This window comes from Neophocaena asiaeorientalis, unplaced genomic scaffold (genome assembly GCF_003031525.2).
Source record: "Neophocaena asiaeorientalis asiaeorientalis breed wild unplaced genomic scaffold, Neophocaena_asiaeorientalis_V1.1 scaffold606, whole genome shotgun sequence".
Classification (NCBI taxonomy): Eukaryota; Metazoa; Chordata; class Mammalia; order Artiodactyla; family Phocoenidae; genus Neophocaena; species Neophocaena asiaeorientalis.
Window position 1 is genome coordinate 7,594,725 of NW_020173687.1, and position 21,725 is coordinate 7,616,449.

Below are 21,725 nucleotides of genomic sequence, written 5' to 3' on the forward strand. Positions count from 1 at the left end.
GAGAGATGGAGAGGGAGGGTGTCCAAGGATTCCATTTTAAATAATGGGGGCAGGCAATGGTCTCCCGTAGAGGAGGAATTTGAACAATGACCCGAACAAAGTAAGGACGTGAGCTTTGAGGATATTTGCTGGGAGAGCCAAAGCAAAGGGAAGAGCAAGTTCGAAGGTAGGAATGTGCTTGGCATGTTCTGCGGAGAGTGAGGAGCCCAGGGCACCTGTCGCAGAATAAAGTTGGATTGGGGAAACTGTGCAGCTGAAGTTAAACAGGCAACAGGCAGTCACATGAGTGATGTGTAGGCCATTTTAAGGACTTGGCTGAGGGCTCTGAGCTAGAGTTTCAGGATGTGATATAAGTGTTTGGAATAGACTTCAGAGGGCTGGGAATTAGCCTGGTGGCTTCGACCACAGCAGGAGCAACAGAGGTTGTAAGAAACATTGAGAGTCTCTCTGCATATTGAACACAGAGCCAACACCATCTGCTGATGGATTGGATTTGGGGAGTTCCTATAAAATACTCCTCACCTGTCCTCTTTCTTCTCTTAGGAATATATAGGTCTGTAAGCAAAATACAGTCTATTTATTCTTCTGCATTCAGAAAGGTTGGTATAGGGGATTGTGAAGAATCAGATATTTCTGGAAATATATGCAACTCTACCAAAACAAGAAAGCACTGATCAACATCAGTGGCCACACACAGTGAGCAAAGAGAACGAGTCTGACGGTATTCTAGTCCATTCAGGCTGTTGTAACAAGTCACCACAGACTGGGTGGCTGAAAAACAACAGAAATTTATTTCTCAGTGTTCTGGAGTCTGGGAAGACCAAGGTAGAGGCACCCGCAGATTCAGTGTCTGGTGAGGACTTGCTTCCTAGTTCATAGATTCTGTGTCCTCAGCTGGCGGAAGGGAGGAGGGAGCTCTCCCGGGTCTCTTTGATAAAAGCACTAATTTCATTCGTGAGGGCTCCACTCTCATGACCAAATCACCTCCCAAAGGTCCCACCTCCACATACCATCACAACTGGGGATTAGGTTTTAATACAGGAATTTGGGTGGTTGGGACACAAGCACACAACCCAGAGCAAATGGAGACTGTAAAGTTATAGACTGGCTGGGATTCTCAAGAGAAGAACTGATGTATAACCACAAGTTCTGGCTGCCTAGGGGGGAAGCCTTTGGATGACCTTGTTAATTACAGTGTGAACGCAATGAAGAATGAATGATTTTCAACCACAGCAGAAAGTCTAGTCACCAGGATGTGATGGACCTGAGAGGTGGAGGAGAGGAATCAGTGCCAGGTAAGGGAAGGAGAAAGGAAGCAACTCTGTCCTTGTCCTAGAGATAAACCAAACACCCCTGTGGGCATCTTGAGCTCCGTTTTAAGGCAAGACCTCTCAAATTAAAATGAAGCATGCCATTCCTATATCATTGTTCGCCATCTTGTTACAAGAACAGACCCTGGGTATGCACGGGATAAGTGGGACATATTACAGCTGGTCCAAAATGCCTGGACATCAATAGTTTCAGGTGTTATAGAAATGGACAGACTGGCTCAAGATTATTTTCAAGGGTTCAAAGTTATGCTCTCCCTGGCTTCCTGGATCACTGCTCCTAAATAATAGATTCGCAACAACTCCTTCCTGAGGACAAAAAAAATTTTATTTGAATAGTGGTAATATCTGGCATATGGAGGATAAACAGTAGAGGAAGTCTAGACTCATACAGATGTGTACTTGGGTTCTCCTTTGGAGAAAAGGAAGGCTGGAAATGGGGCTGACCTTGGAAGGTAGAACTTCGCTATGAAATAGTGGGGAAATGAAGCACATGGAAGACGCTACTCTTGACTCCCTTTCCTACTTATCTCAAAAGTCTTGCTCTGTGCTTTTCCTTCCCTTATGTCTATATAGATGCACCTTTAAAGCATAGCATACACTTTATGTCTCTAAGCTGAGAAGGAATACAGCTTGTTCTACTGCTTTTCATTATTGTATAAACCAAGGTGTCAACACAGGCCCTTAGTAAGATGTTGGAAAGTCACCACTTTTGGAGAATTTGCACAAAAGGGAAGGTTATTCACTTTCCCTCACCTGGCTAAATTTCTGTGCTACTGGATCCACCTCTTCCAGCTTCTTCCCCTCCCTCCTCACCCCACATTCCAAGCACTGACTGAGGATCTATTCTGTATCAGGCACTGTGATAGACATAATGAGATCCAATCCTGACCCTCCAGGGGCTTCAATGTTGGGAGAAGGGCCTACCACGCAATTGAAAATTTACAAAACATGGTGATTTCTACGGTAGAGATTGGAAAAACAACAACAAATAGTAGGACACCAGAAGAGGGACTTCACATCAGTCAATTATTTTAAACGATGAGCAAGTAGATATTATTTTAGAGATGCTTTGTCCTTGGAAAAAGTATCATTTGTACCTTTGTTAAAAAAGCAAGACAAGTTTTCAGACTCAATGAACTTGAGTTCCTTAGTTATGAACAGATTTCTGGCAAGCTACAACAATCGAGTCTTACCTTATGATAACACCTAAAATATGCAGCACGTTCATCGGAAAATTTCTCCAGTCTTTTTGGACCTTTGCTTGAAGCTTTCTTGAATACTAACCAACATCGCTGATAAATCTGCAAGGAAATACAAAGACAGCACTCAGCATCACTACTGACTCAGATATTACTGGCATTTACATTTAGATATTTTCTTTTTTGATGTTTTCACCTGTAAAATATTCATAAGCCATAAATGTGATGTTGCTTTGGGAAAATAAAATTTTAAAACCCCAAGCTGTTTCCACAATGGGTGTATTATGTCGTTCAGAAAATCACTGGAATCAAAAGAAAATAAGTATTTGGAGGCAAATTTCTTCATACTTTGACAATAACACCAGTAGACTAAACATTGCAGAAAAACTCCCAGAAATAAAAATCCCAAATCAGCGCAAATAATATAAGCATTTACGGCACACACTCTAATTTCAAATGCCATAGGCCTAATTTCAAATCATAGGCCTGGTATATGCCAAAGACTTTAAGTCCTAGAAAGAGACAGTCCCTATGTGTCATGTGACATTCCTCATAACTGACGGTCAAGAGTTGGGCCAGACACTAGACTAGCTAATGAATGCTGAAGAACACCAATCAGATTCTCCCTCAGAAAATTCAACCCAGAGACTCAAAGATTATTGCCAGGCTAGGGTGCAGTCCAAGTTAATACTGTAAAAAGTTAATACTGTAAATTAAAGGAAAGAGAATTTCTGTTATTTCTTAAATATCCAAAGATATCAGTAAAATCATTAAAATCAATTCTATTGGCTTTCATCTTGCATAGTCACTGAACTTACCAAGGGTCATAAAAACATGGACAAAAGTGGAAAAGCAATGGAGGGAGGGTAGTCTTTTAAAAAAAAGGTTCCCAAATAACCGAATATCCATAGGGAATAAACAAACTCCTTAACCCAAAACACTCATACAAAACTTAACAGAGGAGGGAGGGAGATGCAAGAGGGAAGAGATATGGGAACATATGTATATGTATAACTGATTCACTTTGTTATAAAGCAGAAACTAATACACCATTGTAAAGCAATTATACCCCAATAAAGATGTTAAAAAAAAATACAGCTATTCAAAAAATTAAAAAAAAAAAACTTAACTGAAAATGGACTTAAATATTTTTAAAAATATTAAAAGTTTAGGGGGAAAAAAGGAGGAAATGTTTGGGATCATGGTCTGAACAAAGAGTTCTTAGACCTCATACCAAAAGCACAATCCATAAAAGAAAACGTTGCCACATTGTACCTCATCAAAATTTAAAACTTTCGCTATGTGAAAAATTCTGCTAAGAGAATGAAAAGACAAGCTACAGACTGGGGAAAAAATATCTGCAAACCACATACCTGACAAAGGATTAGTATCTAGAATATATAGAGTCCTCATATCTCAATAGTAAAGAACCAAACAATCCAATTACAAAATGGAAAAAAGACAGACATTTCACCAAAGAGAATATACAGATGATCAAGAAGCACATGAGAAAATGTTCAACATCATTAAGGCTTCATGGAAATGTAAATTAAAACCACAGTGAAACATCAGTACACACCTATCAGATTGGCTGAAATAAAAAATAATAATAATGCCACCAAATGTTGACAAGGATGCTGAGAAACTGGATCACATATTATAACACATTGCCGGTGGGAATGTAAAATGGTACAGCTCTGAAACACAGTATGGCAGTTTCTTAAAAAACTAAGCAAGCAACATATGACTTACAATTGCACTCTTAGGACTCTATGCCAGAGAAATGCAAACTTCCCACACACAAAAAAATGTGAACTCGATGCGTAAGCAGCTGGATTTGTAACAGCGCAAAACTGGAGACAACCCGTCTATTCTCCAATGGGTAAATCGTTAAACAATTTGGGGAACGTCCATATCATAGAATACCACTCAGCTATAAAAACAATATGAATGCGTCTTCAGAGAATGATGCTGGGTGGGGGGAAAAGCCAAACCCAAAAGGTTACATACTGTATGACTGCATTAATAGCATTCTTGAAATGACAAAATTATAGAAATGGAAATTCGATTAGTGGTTATCAGGGGTTAGGGGTGTGTGAGAAGGGAGCAGAATGGAAGAGGGGCTGTCTATACAGGTAACATGAGGGATCCTGGCAGTGATGAAACTGTCCTGTATCTTGACTCTATGAATGTCATTATCTTGGTTATAATATTGCATTGTTGTTTCAAAGATATTACTCTATGACTCTATGAATGTCATTATCTTGGTTATAATATTGCATTGTTGTTTCAAGGATATTACCACTAGGGAAACTGGATAAATGGTATAGGATCTTTGTGTAATAGTTCTTACAACCAAATGTGAGTCTACAATTATCTTAAAACAAAATGCTTATAAATTTTTAACAAAAAATGTAAAAGATCTTAAAAATTACAGCCTAATCTAATAACAGTTACCTAATTCTTTTGCTACCAGACTGAAGTCTAATTAACCACTAGACTAGGTAACTTCAGAAAGCCAAGCGGCAAGAGCCACTGGTAAGAATTCAAACCCAAAATCCTTTTCAGGGTGGAGAGTCAGCCATGCAAATTAACATTTTCAGGGCTATGGTTGGCAAATAGAAGACTTAGCAACATCTCGCTGATGTCTGAATAACAGATGAGATCACCAGCTCCCTTAAAACCTAACCACCAGAGAGAGGACTGTAATTACATCGGGAAAGACTGTCACCCTGATTGTTCAAATAAAGGATGTGGAGAATAGGTCTCTCACTGTCATTCTATTATTGGCAACCCCTTTCTTCTGGACATGGCCCTGAAAATGTGTTAAAGACAGCACGCTAAGGTATGCAAGAAATATGCCTACTATGGGGAAAAAAATATTTTCACCAAAGGGGATATTTTGTATTTCCTAAGTATGCCTCAACTTTTAGACCCAATCTTGAATGACAGTATTTCTACTTTAAAAAAAAAAAAAAAACTTATTCATTTTCTTCATTTCTTCTGTCTGAAGTCTATCAAACACAAGCTAAAGATTCCTCAATTTCAGCAGGCCTAGTGATGTCCATCTTTGATTCATCCATATTACCCTTAGGGGATTTTTGTTTTTCTTTTGTTCTATTAAGTATCAATAGTAAGAGCAAAAGTGCGATGTTATAATCAAATAACAGCAAGCGTACTATTGTATAAATTCACACGCAATATTGCTTATAACTATTGGCTGGAAAGTCACCCCGGAACAGATTAAAACATGTTGGTTCATCAGGAGATAAGGAAAACCCCAAAACTTGGTTTATGAAAAGGGGGTTCAGTGATTCTCCACGTTGGCCCAGCCTCACTCAAGACAATTGTTAGTTATGCAGATTCCTAGAGATTAGCCAAGGTCGACTGCATCAGAACCTCTAGGGGGTAGCGCCAGATTGGCTCTGTACCTTATTCCCCAGGGATTTTGTGTGTAATATGCAAACCAATGCCATGAATATTCATAAAGACTTTCAGACAACCCAGTGCTTCCCACGTGGGACTGACAACAAAGAGCCCTCCAACAAATGCTCCATCCACGATGACGAGGGCCTCTGGGCTGTGTGGTTTCCAACAAGTGATGTGCAGTGGCTTTGGACGTGGAGCAGCGTGAGATGCTGTCCTGAGATACGGTGAAGGTGAAAGTGATCTGCTGAACTACAGTAAATTCCCCATTTCACCTGCCCTACACTCTCGGTCCCAAGAACAGAAGAGCCGCCAAGTATCAGAGAATTAAAAACTTGTCCTCAATATTTCAAAACTGGTTAGAGGAGATGAAACAGGAGGACTCACTGAACATGTGGAGACAAGTTGGAGTAACACTGACGTGGTTAAAAGGACCACAATTGGAGAATAATCTCATTTGCATAATAGCATAGGGCATTTTTTTTCTTAAATTAATTCATTCAACCATCTCCTTCATATTTCATATAACACATCCACTGACCATCTATAGTATTTTTGAGCTAACATTTTTCTTTCAACTGACTTGTTTTTAACTAAAAAATGTTTATCCCAACCATGAGAGCAAAGTGCAGTTTCAAACTGGACACGAGGAGTAGGTAATCCTAATGATAACTATACTCTTAGAGAATCTAATGATGGAATGATTTTCATGTTGAAATATCTCACCTTCTCTGCAGCAGGGTTCCGCATTCTCGGCACAGCTGGCATTTTAGACAAGGTAATTTGGGGTAGTGAGAAGGGCAGGGCTGCTCCTCCAACTGGATGCCAGCAGCACACCCCTCCTACCCTGCCGACAACCAGAACTGTCTCCAGACATTGCCAAATGTTCCCTGGGGGGCAAAGTCAGAACCACTGCTACAGGTGAGTGCACACTGAGCCGTGACTGCAGAGTTGAAGAATATGAGGTTATGGGAATATCTTCAAAGTCCTGGCTTTAGACAAGTCAATCCACACAAGCCACTGTCGAAGCTAAAACAGACAAGCACATCACACAGTTCTGACAACCCGAGTGGATGTACATGAGATTTAGCAGTTACATAAAAATCTCCTTCAGTGTGTATTTTCTTGGTGGTGGTGGTGGTTTTACTACACCTAATTTTCAGCCTTAAATTGTCATCAAACCATATATGATTTCTGTTATTTTTTCCATTGTCTTCCCTTTCTTTAAAACTTGAGATCCTTAATAACTAATTAGCTCTGGTTTCAAATCTCTGATATTTTTACTAGCTACTTTTCCTAACAAAGTCTAGTCTGGTAAATTCACCAAGGTTTCCAGGGCCAAGGAAGAGCTGAAACAATTTAGAATTTGCTTGGAGTTTCTAATTTCATTAGCAGTCCATCACAACGTCTTGAACAACAGAGTCACAAACTAAACATCTATAGGACGTATCTTTTTTTTTTTTTTTTTCTTTTTCGGCCATGCCACATGGCTTGTGGGATCTCAGTTCCCTGAGCAGGAAACTCCCTATAGGATGCATCCTATGAAGATAACAGAAAGCAAATTTTGGTCACAAAATTTCTGTTAAAAGGAAAATTATATACTGCCTTTACATAAGCTCAAGAAAAGCAGAAAGCTTAAGTAAGATGTGACCATTTAGGACTTCACAGTCTAGTGCAAGTATCAGCAAACTTTTTTCTGTTAAGGGCCAGACAGTAAATATTTTAGCCTTTGAGGGTCACAGGCCCTTGTTGCAACTACTGAACTCTGCAGTGGTAGCATGAAAGCAGCCATAGGAGGATATATGTAAATGAAAGGTGTAGTTATCTTCCAATAAAACTTTATTTAAAAAAACAGGCAGTGGGCCAGATGTCACTTACAGACTGCAGTTTGCTGGTCTTTGGTAGTATTTCTCAACTGTTTAAGCTCAGGTCACCTTTTGATGAACATAAAAAGCTGGTTGACATGTCCCTCTTCAGGGAAAGAGGGGAGGAAATATCTCCCAGGTGAGGATCCCTATATATCCCATATCTCCACACAAGTCAAATTTAACTTCAACTTCTATTAAAATGTTGACTTGATGCCTTTCAATGCCCTCCACCACATACGCCACACATTTCTGGTCTCGATGTCCGCTGCTGGAACCCACTGCTCTACAATGGATGCAGATGCTGTCCTAAAGAGGCCTTTTACAGGCAGAGACATTAGCATCTCAGCGCTACCTTTTTATAGTTACCGTATTCTATGCAGGGAAGGTGCTCTTTGGGGAGAAAAGGTAAGTTAGGACTGTTTTCCAATTTGCCAGCATCCGCTTCCTCTACTCAGATTGATTTTTCTCTTCTCAGGGCATTCTCTCCAATTCTAAAGATATATCCTCAGTCTTCTAATGCTAAATTAGCCTCATTTCTCACACTCTAATCCTGTTTTTATTTATTCTCCAAAACAAATCAAATATTCTTCTTATCCAGGGTGTTAGTAACAACACCTAGCATTGGTCGAACGCTTTGTGCACGGCAGAATGCTAATCCCCCTTTGTGCATTATCTCAACTAACCCTACCAACAGCCCTATAAAACAGATGCTGTTATTATTCCCATCTTACAACAAGGAAATAAGGCCTCAGTGAGGTTACTCACTGAGTACTACTCAAGGGCATGAAACTGGTAGAAACAAGCCAGCATTCCAACCTTGGTTTGCTTGATTCTGAAGAACAAGCTCTTAACCATTCCTCCAGGATTTTCCCAGAAAAGTTGATCTCCTAGAGATGCATAAACTTATGCTGAGGGTCGAGCTGTCTGTAAGAAGTTGATTTTCATGCTTATCATAATCTAAAAAGAGACATTTAGCTGTAACCATATGCTCTTTCATCTGGACGACGACTTTATCGTCTAGCTATTTTGGTGTGACATTTGCATTTGTGATTTTAAGTTCGCTGGCACCAAGTGTTCACCAAGAGTGATAGTTTTTAATGGAGTATTTCTGCAATTGGGGTCTGAAGACCCTATTCCAGGACTGCAAGTTAGCCTAGCAGTTTGTAAGATGTGTTTTCTTTGAAAAAGAATTCCACTCTCTCCCTCCTTAAGTAACAAAGTATTCAGTATCCTTGACTGCAGTCCAGAAACTCAAACGTGCCGAGTATTTCTAACTATGTGGTAAGTATCTCATGTTAAGTTCTCAGCTTTTCTTGGCCTTCCTTCCCTCTCTAAACTTTAGTCTCTTGTTATTCATTAGTTACAGCTGCAGTAAACCAATGTTCTAGCTAGCTGGCTCCCTGCTGGTATGTGTAGTCAGCTCCCTATAGAGCTGACCAGTCACTTCTCTAGGAGTGCCCAGCCCTCCACTTTGGCCAACGATGCATGGCCGCAGTAACTAGCTGCCCACCCAGAGTCCTGGGCTCCTCTGTGACTGATGAAACACCACAATCCAAGTTCAACCCAACAGCCATAGAAATTGGCGTTGGATGATGCAATCTGGAAGCAGAGGGATAACCCCCGCTCCATCCTGTCTGCCACTGTCTGCAAATAATCCTTCCACAATATTAGAATTTTGACCGGGATGATCTCTGAGATCAAGATGCTTAAAACTTTCTAGTCTTATGAAGGACTCTGTCATTATGGGATTTCAGAAGGTGACAGATGAAGAGTATAAGAGAAGTAGTTCTTTGGCATCGTGGAACTGTAACAGGTAGGCTGCTACCAACTCCACCTACCAAAATAATGAGCTGGTTCAGAATTATGTATTTTATGAGGGGAAAAAATCTTTCCATTGAGTAAACAACGTGACTCTATGCCTATCATTTATATATACCTTACATTTGTAAGGAAAGAAATGCTAATTTGGAGAAGGTTTTGCACAGTGGGTAGCAAGGTTCATTTTAAATTCACTGCAAAGAAAAATACCTGTAAAAATGAGATAATTAATCGTAAAATAAAATTTGTACAAAGAGGATTAAAAATACTTCAAAAGCATCCACAGGCAATAAATTACCAATCCTTTGCTGATGATGAAGTAAAGTAGCACAACCTTTCTAGACAGTAAATCATGCCTACCCTTTGACCTGGAAATACCATTTCTAGGAACTTTCCCCTGAGGAAATCATTGAGGAAATATGCAAACATATGGGAATAGGGTTCTTTGGCATAAAAACTGAAAGCACTCTAAATGTTCCGGGGGACTAGCTTAATTAATTATGGCATCTCTGTAAACTAGAAACTTCCATCATTAAAAATGATGTTGTAAGATAATATTTATACCATAGAAAATGCTATTAGTAAGTTATTAAGTAAAAAAAAGTAGGTTGTCCCTGCTTTTTAATCTGTTTCTACTCCAGTATATATACTCATTCAGTAAATAAGGCCCAGTTGCTCGTCCAAAAGGGCTGAGAGCTATATTTCCACCCTTCCCCACCTCCCCTCACACACACACACACACACACACACACACACACACATGCACACGCACACACACACACATACACACACAAACATGCACACACGACGACAGGAGGAAAATGTCTCCTTCAACGGAAAACTATGCGTTCTCTAAGACACACACATCCAGTATCATCTGCTTCTGATTCTGTGGGAGCTATTCTACAACTCTAAACTGTAGATTACTGATAGAAATGCCAAATAATTCTAGTCCATAAAGATGCAAATTCTGTAGAGGTTCTGCTGATTTCCCTCCCCCACTGTCATGAAGCTAGTTTTGCCTCCTTGGGAACATGTATTTCGCTATGCTGGATATATAAACATGTAGGTTCTTTGGATTCCCCTTAGAACTAGTTATTATAATATTCTGTGTTGCTCTCTCATTCAATTAATAAGCTAAGTAGAATCTTCAACACGTGCTCTTTCTACATATGTATGAGAGTCATGATAAAAACAGTTAACTGTTTTCGAAAAAAAAAATTTAACACAATCCATCGGTCACTGAGTCCTGTGTATTTCACCTTCTGGTTAAACCTGGAATATCTGGTTTTTTGCAGGGACCACCACCCTAATCTAAGCCACCACCTCCTGAGCTTCAGAGTTTCTCTGCTTTCATTCTTGCCACTTTTCAATCCACTTCCTGCAGGACATCTGGGGTGACCTTTAAAACACTCATCTGACCACATCAATCCACTGCTTAAGCATTCCTGTGCCTGTTGCCTTTGGGGTAAAAAACCAAAGTCTTAACAAGACATTCCAGAACCTGCAAACACTGGCCCCCTCCCTACCTTTTTTGCCTTATTTTGCTGATTTATTCATTTATATATTCTTCACATGTAACTATATACACATATTTTTAGTAATAATCAAACAAGTAATACAAGGTTATTTGGAAAAATTCTCATGGAATCAGTATCAGCCACCAGCTGTTCTTGCCACACATAGGAAATCCTTCCCTTGTCAGACAAAGCTGACCACTGTAGAGAGCGGACACTGTAGAGAGGGAAACGTGATGGCTCCTTTTCTTCTCTCCCCAATGCCTTTCTGTCCCCCGGATCCACACAGGAGGAAGAGAAGTAAGAGACAGGAGAGCTGCCTGAAGAAGCCATACACAGTTACATGTCCTTATTTAGCTTCTACTTTTAAGCAGCCTTAGAGAAAAAAACCAAACTACTCTAAGAAATGCTAGAGAATCTTGACTACTGGGTGAGCATTCTATTCAAACAAAAAACTGGGGAGCTGATATCACTCATTAATTCATTCAACAAATATCTACTGGGTGCCTACCATGTGCCAAGCACTGTTTAGGTACTAAGGACACGGCTATAAACAACGTGGAGGAATCTGCTGCCTTCCTTACGCTTACAGACAACCAATAAGATGACATGATATATATGCATACATACATGTTCATGTGTCTTATAGTACACAGGTAATATGTCACAATATGTCATATGGTGTTAAGTACCATGAAGGAAAGTAAGCCAAGAGAGTAGATGAGAATTGCTAGTGGTATTTCAATTTTAAATAGGGTAATCAGGGAAGTTCTCAAAGAGAAAGCGACGTCTGAGCGAAGACCTGAAAGAGACAGGGGGTTTGGGGGAAGGGAGCGCTAAGCAGAAGCAGCAGCAAACGGGCCTTGACACAGAGACATGCCTGGCGTGATGAAGCCATCAGAAGTCCAGAGAATTCAGAGATGGTAGTGGTGGGTAGGCCTTATGGGTCTTATTGTAAAGACTCTGAATTTTTCTCTGCATGAGGTGGGAAGTGAGATGGAGGGTTTTGAATGGAAGTAATATGATCCAATTCACTTTTAAGAACACTGCAGGTAACTAAAGGCAGAATCGAGGCTGCTGCTGCTATAAATCACATGGGAGGTGAGGGTGCCTTGGGTCAGGATGGAGGTGGGGAAGGGAACGAGAAGTCGTCTGAATCCAGTTATATATTTTGTTTTGCGATTTTTTTTGCGGTACGCGGGCCTCTCACTGTTGTGGCCTCTCCCGTTGCGGAGCACAGGCTCCGGACGCGCAGGCTCAGCAGCCATGGCTCACGGGCCCAGCCGCTCCGTGGCACGTGGGATCTTCCCGGACCGGGGCACGAACCCGTGTCCCCTGCATCGGCAGGCGGACTCTCAACCACTGCGCCACCAGGGAAGCCCCGGTTATATTTTGAAAGCAGAACCAACAAGACTCACTGATGAGACTGGATATAAGGATGAGAGTAAGGAGAGTCAGGGATAATTCCAAGATTTCTAGCTCAAGCAAGTATTGATAGAAGAATGGGGTTTCCACTAGCTGAGCAAGCCTGGAAGAAGACCAGGATCTGAGGGAGTATATGGAACATGATGTTGGATGTCAGGAGTCTGTCGTGCCTGTTAAACACCTAAGTTTATATAAACATTATCGAACATGATGAATAGTCAGTTATTTGTGTGTGTTATATATACATATATCTATTATAGAAGGTTTTATTGTACTTTTAAAATAAATTAATAACACTATCTTCTCTACAGGCCTGTTGGGAGAATGGAATAAGTTAGTGCATTTAAAGGGTTTATATTGCTGGGGAAGCACTTCATAGAGGTCAGCAGCTCATACCATCCAATCAGGCAGTGCTTTGCCTGCAAACAAGGACAACACCCATATTGGTTCCTTCAGTTACTCATTAATTTTGCAAATATTTACTGAGCATCTACTATGTGCTAGGCCCTGTTCCAAGCACCAAAGAAATGGCAGGGTATAAAGCAGAGTCCACAGAGCTCACTTTCTCATGTGCAGAGACACATAATTATCTGTCTCCCAGCCCCAAACACAATGCTTAGCATGGGGTCATAATGATTACAGACTACATTTGCAGAATACCGTCATTTGGCAGTATGCACCCAATAAATATTTCGTGAAGTTAAACAAGAAATGATGTCATCGTGGCTTCCGAAGCAGTCTTTAAGTGATCACCAAACCAAAATCACCAACCCTGAGTTCCAATTTCACAGCCTGGCTCTATACAAGCTGACCCGTGCCTATTTGTCAGACCTCTTCACCCACCACTTCCTGCTTCACTCGTGGCACCCCAGTCTCCAAAATGTTCCATTCTTCTCGGATGAGGGATGAGAGAATGTGCTGGAACTCTCTTCCCCTTGCTGTTCACAGGGCTGCTTCCTTCTCATCCTTCAGATCTTGGGCGAAATTTCTCTATCACTTAGCTATTTTTATGTAACAAATCACCCCAAAGCTTAGTAGCTTAAAAGAACAGCCATCTTTCACTTCTCATGAACTGGATGGTGGATCAGGCAGCTCTACTGATCTGACCTGGCTCCCGGCTCATTCACAGGTGAGCAGTCAAGGCAGGTGGACTGGAGTTTGCCTGGGGTGACTCAGCTCTGCACTGCACGGTCTTGGATTCTCCAGAAGGTTAGCTGGGGCTTATCATCACAGAGCAAGCAGAAGTCCGAGAAAGCAAGCAGAAAAGTCCTCTATTCCCGAGGGTCCCTTAATTACTGCTGGGTTGAGGGGGGAGCTCTATCTTCTCCTGTGATCCCCAGTGACACAGCAGTGGGGGTGGTCTCATTACCACTGGGCATTGGTGAAAATCCTGGCCCTCCACCAGGCCCCCTCTGACCCCGCCCGAGTGGGGAGAGGGAGAGGCGCCTCATTACTGCTGAGTGAGGTGTACAGACCCCCAACGTGGTCTCTACTGACACCACGGTGGAGAGGGCTAACCACCAAAGGGCCAAGATGAAAATCCTGGCTCCCTCCTTGGCCTTCACAGACACCAGCTAGGCGGAGTGGAGGACCTTGTTACAGCTGAAGAGGACCAGAGTATGCCACCCCAAAAGATGCTACTCTGACATCAGGATTACTTTGAGCTGAAGACAACTGAGAAACAGCAGAAGCAGGAGGATCTCTCTGCCTTCCCCCTTCTCCCTAAAAGCAAGGCATACATCTTTTTTTTCTATGTGACATGGACTTACACGTGTAAATGCGTTTCCGTCTCTTACACCAGGAAGACAAGAGACAGCACCAAGACGAGTCTGTATACCAAACCATACTAAACAACCCTAATCTACAGTAAAAATTTCCTAGTCACCTTCCCACAATTTACCACCCTTAGATGCTCAAATTCCCTTTCCTTTCTCTAGTCACTTCTCCACAACTTACAACCCTGTGTCAAAATGGTGTATAAGATTCTGAGCCTAAAGTAATGCTCATTGTAGAGGGGAATGCTTTAAACAGCTCTGGTGAAAGGTGAGAGCTCCAGGGCACAGGTATTACCAGGAGTCGGGCAAAATAAGAAATGGGCAAACTGTTCTGTAAAAGAGTGATTTGGATTTTTTCTCTCTTTCAAATTCTTTTCTTTTTTTTTTTTTTTGATACTTTGAGAGAAGGAGAAATGAGAGAGAGAAAAGTAAAAGCAACAGAAGGGAGAGAAAGAAGTCATGAATCTGGGCACTACTTGGAAAACAACAGGCAGAACACAAATCTGAGTGGGGGCAAATAAAGAACTTTTAGGAAGAGGAGTGACCAAAAAAAAAAAAAAGAAAGAAAGAAAGAAAGAAAAAAGAAAAAAAAGATTCTGAAGGCAGAGTCAAGATGGTGTGGGAAGATGCAGAGTCAACATCTCCCCACAACTAGGGCGCCCGCCAGCCACTGGTAGGGGACTCTGATGCCCAAGGAGATGGGAGGAACCCCAGAGTGAACCGGTAGGAAGTAGGGGGACCGAGGGGGTTGCAGAAGTGGAGGCCAGACAGGATCCGTGCCCCTGAGGCCAGAGACACCAGGAGAGGCAGGTGGGAGGGGAGGGAGGAGCAGAGGGCGATAGTCCCGCACAGGGAACCTGGCTCACCACCCAAACCTCGCCCTTGCTTAGGCCCCACCCTCCACAGCCCAGGCCTTTTGGCCCCCTCCCTGTTTTTTCTTTTTTCTTTTCCCTCCTCCTCTTTATTACTACTGTGGTACTGATGTACCTTCCGGTTGTTGATTCATCTATATTTTTATTTTTATATTCTCCCTAACATACCTGTTAGTTTCCCAGTCTAATTTTATTTTTTACTTTGTTATTGTTTTTTTTTTTTTGCCACCCCTGGAGGCTTGTAGGATCTTGGTTCATGAGTCCGGGGTCGAGCCAAAGCTCCTGTGGTGGCAGCTCCGAGTCCGAACCACTGGACTGACAGAGAACCTCAGACCCCAGGGAATATTCATCAGAGTGACGTCTCACGGAGGTCCTCGTCTCAGCAGCAAAACCCAGCTCTACCCAAGAGCCTACAAACTCCAGTGTTGGAAGACTCCGGCCAAACAACCAGTAAGACAGGAACACAACCGCACTCATAAAAGAAAAATGAGACAGCAAAAAAATATGTCACCAATGAAGCAGCAAGGTAAAAACCTACAAGACCAAATAAATGAAGAGGAAACAGGCAATCTACCTGAAAAAGAATTCAGAGTAATGATAGGAAAGATGATCCAGAATCCTGGAAATAGAATGGAGGCACAGATTGAGAAAATACAAGAAATGTTTACCAAAGATCTAGAAGAACTAAAGAACAAACACACAGAGATGAACAACATAATAAGTGAAATGAAAAATACACTAGAAGGAATCAATAACAGAATAACGGAGGCAGAAGAACGAATAAGTGAGCTGGAAGACAAAATGGTGGAAATAACTGCCAAGGAGCAGAATAAAGAAAAAGGAATGAAAAGAATTGAGGACAGTCTCAGAGAACTCTGGCACAACACTAAAACGCACCAACATTCAAATTATAGGGGTCCCAGAAGAGGAAGAGAAAAAGAAAGGGTCTGAGAAAATATTTGAAGGGATTATAGTTGAAAACTTCCCTAACATGGGAAAGGAAACAGTCACCCAAGTCCAGGAAGCACAGAGAGTCCCATACAGGATAAAGGCTAGGAAAAACACACCAAGACACATATTTTTGTTTGTTTTTTTTTAAAGAAGATGTTGGGGGTAGGAGTTTATTAATTAATTTATTTATTTTTGCTGTGTCGTGTCTTCATTTCTGTGTGAGGGCTTTCTCTAGTTGTGGCAAGCGGGGGCCACTCTTCATCACGGTGCGCGGGCCTCTCACTATCGTGGCCTCTCTCGTTGCGGAGCACAGGCTCCAGACGTGCAGGCTCAGTAGTTGTGGCTCACAGGCCTAGTTGCTCCGCACCATGTGGGATCCTCCCAGACCAGGGCTCAAACCCGTGTCCCCTGCATTAGCAGGCAGATTCTCAACCACTGTGCCACCAGGGAAGCCCCCAAGACACATATTAATCAAACTAACAAAAATTAAATTCAAAGAAAAAATATTAAAAGCAGCAAGGGAAAAACAAAAAATAACATACAAAAGAATCCCCATAAGGTTATCAGCTGATTTTTCAGCGTAAACTCTGCAGGCAATAAGGGAGTGGCAGGATATACTTAAAGTGATGAAGGAGAAAAACCTACAGCCAAGATCACTCTACCCAGCAAGGGTCTCATTCAGATTCAAAGGGATTTTCAGACAAGCAAAAACTAAGAGAATTAAGCACCACCAAACCAGCTTTACAACAAATGCTTAAGAAACTTCTCTAGGTGGGAAACACAAGAGGAGAAAAACACCCACAAAAACAAACCCAAAACAATTAAGAAAACAGTAATAGGAACATACATATCAATAATAACCGGGAATGTAAATGAATTAAATGCCCCAACCAAAAGACACAGCCTGGCTGAATGGATACCAAAACAAGACCCATATATATGCTGTCTACAAGAAACCCACTTCAGACCTAGGGACTCAGACAGACTGAAAGTGAAGGGATGGAAAAAGATATTCCATGCAAATGGAAATCAAAAGAAAACTGGAGTAGCAATACTGGTATCAGATAAAATAGACTTTAAAATAAAGACTGTTACAAGAAATAAGGAGGGACACTACATAATGATCAAAGGATCAATCCAAGAGGAAGATATAACAATTTAAAATGTTTATGCACCCAACATAGGAGCACCTCAATACCTAAGGCAAATGCTAACAACCATGAAAGGAGAAGTCAACAGTAAGACAATAATAGTAGGGGACTTTAACACCTCACTTACACCAATGGACAGATCATCCAAACAGAAAATAAATAAGGAAACACAAGCTTTAAATGAGACAATAGACCAGATAGATCTCATTGATATTTACAGAACGTTCCACCCAAAAGTGGCAGAATACCCTTTCTTCTCAAGTGCGCATGGAACATTCTCTAGGATAGATCACATCTTGGGTCACAAATCAAGCCTCAGAGGATTTAAGAAAATTGAAATTGTATCAAGCATTGTTTCTGACCACAACACTATGAGACTGGAAATCAATTACAGGAAAAAAACTGTAAAAAACACAAATACATGGAGGCTAAACAGTGCACTACTAAATAACCAAGAGATTACTGAAGAAATCAAAGAAGAAGTAAAAAAATACATAGAAACAAATGACAATGAAAACACCATGATCCAAAACCTATGGGACACAGCAAAAGCAGTTCTAAGAGGGAAATTTATAGCAATACAATCTCACCTCAAGAAACAAGAAAAATCTCAAATAAACAATCGAACCCTACACTTAAAACAACAAGAGAAACAAGAGCAAAGAAAACCCAAAGACAGTAGAAGGAAAGAAATCATAAAGATCAGAGCAGAAATAAATGAAATAGAAACAAAGAAAACAACAGCAAAGATCAATAAAACTAAAAGCTGGTTCTTTGAGAAGATAAACAAAATTGATAAACCCTTAGCCAGACTCATCAAGAAAAAAAGGGAGAGGATGCAAATCAATAAAATTAGAAATGAAAAAGGAGAAATCACAACTGACATTGCAGAAATACAAATGATTATATGAGAAAACTACAAACAACTATATGCCAATAAAATGGACATCCACAAAGAAATGGACAAACTCATGGAAAGGTAAAATTTTCCAAGACTGAACCAGGAAGAATTAGAAAATATAAACAGACCTATCACAAGTAATGAAACTGAAACTGTAATTCAAAATCTTCCAACAAACAAAAGTCCAGGACCAGATGGCTTCACAGGCGAATTCTATCAAACATTTAGAGAAGAGCTAACACCAATCCTTCTCAAACTCTTCCAAAAAACTACAGAGGGAGAAACACTCCCAAATTCATTCTACGAAGCCACCATCACCCTGATACCAAAACCAGAAACAGATATCACAAAAAAAGAAAATTATAGACCAATATCACTGATGAACATAGATTCAAAAATCCTGAACAAAATACTAGCAAACAGAATCCAAAAGCACATTAAAAGGATCATACACCATGATCAAGTGGGATTTATCCCAGGGATGCAAGGATTCTTCAATATACGCAAATCAATCAATGTGATACACCACATTAACAACTTAAGGAATAAAAGCCATATGATCATAACAATAGATGAAGAAAAAGCTTTTGACAAAATTCAACACCCATTTATGATAAAAACTCTCCAGAAAATGGGCATAAAGGGAACCTACCTCAACATAATAAAGGCCATATATGACAAACCCACAGCAAGCATCATACTCAATGGTAAAAAACTGAAAGCATTTCCACTAAGATCAGGAACAAGACAAGGATGTCCACTCTAGCCCAAAGATAAACCCACGCACATATGGGCACCTAATTTACAACAAATGAGGCAAGAATATACAATGGAGAAAAGACAGCCTATTCAATAAGTGGTGCTGGGAAAACTGGACAGTTACATGTAAAAGAATGAAATTAGAACACCACCTAACACTGTACACAAAAATAAACTCCAAATGGATTAAAGACTTAAATGTAAGACCAGACACTATAAAACTCTTAGAGGAAAACATAGGAAAAACACTCTGACATAAACCACAGCAAGATCTTTTTTGACCCACCTCCTAGAGTAACGGAAATAAAAAAGTAAACAAATGGGACTTAATTAAACTTAAAAGCTTTTGCACAGCAAAGGAAACCATAAAAAAGACAAAAAGACAACCCTCAGAATGGGAGAAAATATTTGCAAATGAAACAACAGACAAAGGATTAATCTCCAAAATATACACACAGCTCATGGAGCTCAATATCAAAAAAACAAACAATCCAGTTAAAAAATGGGCGGAAGACCTAAATAGACATTTCACCAAGGAAGACATACAGATGGCCAAGAGGCACATGAAAAGATGTTCAACATTACTAATTATTAGAGAGAGCAAAACTACAATGAGATATCACCTCACACAGGTCAGAACGGCCATTATCAAAAACCTAGAAACAATAAATGCTGGAGAGGGTGTGGTGAAAAGGGAACCCTCCTGCACAGTATGGAGGTCCCTTAAAAAACTAAAAATAGAACTACCACATGACCCAGCAATCCCACTACTGGGCATATACCCTGAGAAAACCATAATTCAAAAAGAGACATGTACCACAATGTTCACTGTAGCACTATTTACAATAGCTAGGACATGGAACCAACCTAAATGTCCATCGACAGATGAATGGATAAAGAAGAGGTGGCACATATATACAACAGAATATTACTCAGCCATGAAAAGAAACAAAATGGAGTTACTTGTACTGAGGTGGTGGACCTAGAGCCTGTCATACAGAGTAAAATAAGTCAGAAAGTGAAAAATACCGCATGCTAATGCATATATATATGGAATCTAAAAAAAAAAAAAAATGGTACTGATGAACCCAGTTTCAGGGCACGAATAAAGAGGTAGACATAGAAAAGGGACTTTAAGAACAAGGGGTGGGAGGGTGAGTTGGGGCAAAGTGAGAGTAGCATCGACATATATACACTACCAAATATAAAATAGTTGGCTGGTGGGAAGCAGCAGCATAGCACAGGGAGATTGGCTCGGTGCTTTGTGATGACCTAGAGGGGTGGGATAGGGAAGATGGGAGACAGGCTCAAGAGGGAGGGGATATGGGGACATGTGTATGCATATGGCTGTTTCGCTTTGTTGTACAAGAGAAACTAACACATTATTGTGAAGCAATTATACTCCAATAAAAATCTATTTAAGAAAAAAAAAAGATTTCTGAGCCTAACCATTTCTTTAGATTTTCACTTTTTTTCTGTTAGTCCCCATAGATATGAAGCTATCAATGACATTTGTATGCCTTTTGTCAGTTTAATTCACAATGGCAAGGTACCGCACCTAAGAGGGTAGAGGAGAATATCTGACTCACAGAGGCTCACAAGGATGGAAGTCTAGACTCCTTACTCAGCTTCTGCTGGCATGAAGGGGGGCGGGAGCACAGTCTATTCTGTGATGTTTGGCTGATATTAGAACAGATATTTTCTAAAAGTTTTCTGTGTTGCTTGGCTGCCGCATTTCCTGGTTCTTTGACCAGAAAATGGGTTTTTGTTGGGGCTTTTTCTCTCTGTACGTGCTGGCATTTCTGGTTTGCTGGCTTCTTTAGCTCCAACTTTGGGATATACGAGACAAAATGAAAACCCAGGGAAATCACCACTATGTTGCTCCTCAGAAGCTGAGGTCTCTAGCCAGTCTGGGTCTCTCCACCTTTCAGAGTCTTCTTAGTTTGATTTATATATAAAGTCCAGGGTTTGTCATTGCACTTAGCCAGAACAATAGGGAAAGGTATGTCTATTCACTCATCCCAGAAGCAGCAGGTAAAAGGTTTTTACAGGCTTTGTGTAAAATGCTTTTATAAGCCTCTGCTTGTGGCAAGTTTGCTAACAGTTCATCTCACATGTGTTTCACCTCACAAGCCCAGAGTCAGGGCAAATAGAGACAATCAGAATAAAGGTCATGGAATTAACTGAGGCCATCAATGTACTCACATGCTATCATGATCTCACCTCCTCAGAAACATCTTCCTTCCTACGAAATCTAAAGCACTCCCCTACCCATCCCCCTTGCAACTTCAAATCAATCTCTGAAATCATCTTGCTCATTGATTTGTCTGCATATTTATGTTTTATCTTCCTCCCTAGAAAGCAAAAAAGCATCCTATTTTATCTTGATCATCCTGAATTCTCAGGACCTAGGAGAGCATAGGTTCTCATTTGTTTTTAATGGCTGAGTGAATATACTAATGACCAAACAAAAGCATGGGAAAAGCCATACTCAGGGCTCACGAGCTTCCACTGTTTCATAAACGATGCCCTTGGATATCAAAGTACCTCAGAATGGACCTGACATTTTCAAAAAAGCCTTAACATCTTTATACAAGAGAGCATTTTTTTAAAAAAAGACTCAAGATATGTAGAGGACACACATTTACATTATATTGACAGACATTCTTTTAAAAGAAACAATTATAAAACCACAGTTTTCCTTAAAAAGTGCATTCCATAAAATGCTATTT

General features: G+C 40.6%; 1 protein-coding gene across 1 annotated transcript in view; it reads right to left on the reverse strand.

Moving 5' to 3' along the window:
* The window catches only part of DOK5 (docking protein 5), a 135,002-nt gene that overhangs the window by 59,372 nt on the left and 53,905 nt on the right, over positions 1-21,725 (reverse strand). Inside the window, exon 2 of the mRNA XM_024750353.1 lies at positions 2,525-2,632. Within this exon, the coding sequence (XP_024606121.1) occupies positions 2,525-2,632 (108 nt within the window). The remainder of the gene's footprint in view (positions 1-2,524; positions 2,633-21,725) is intronic.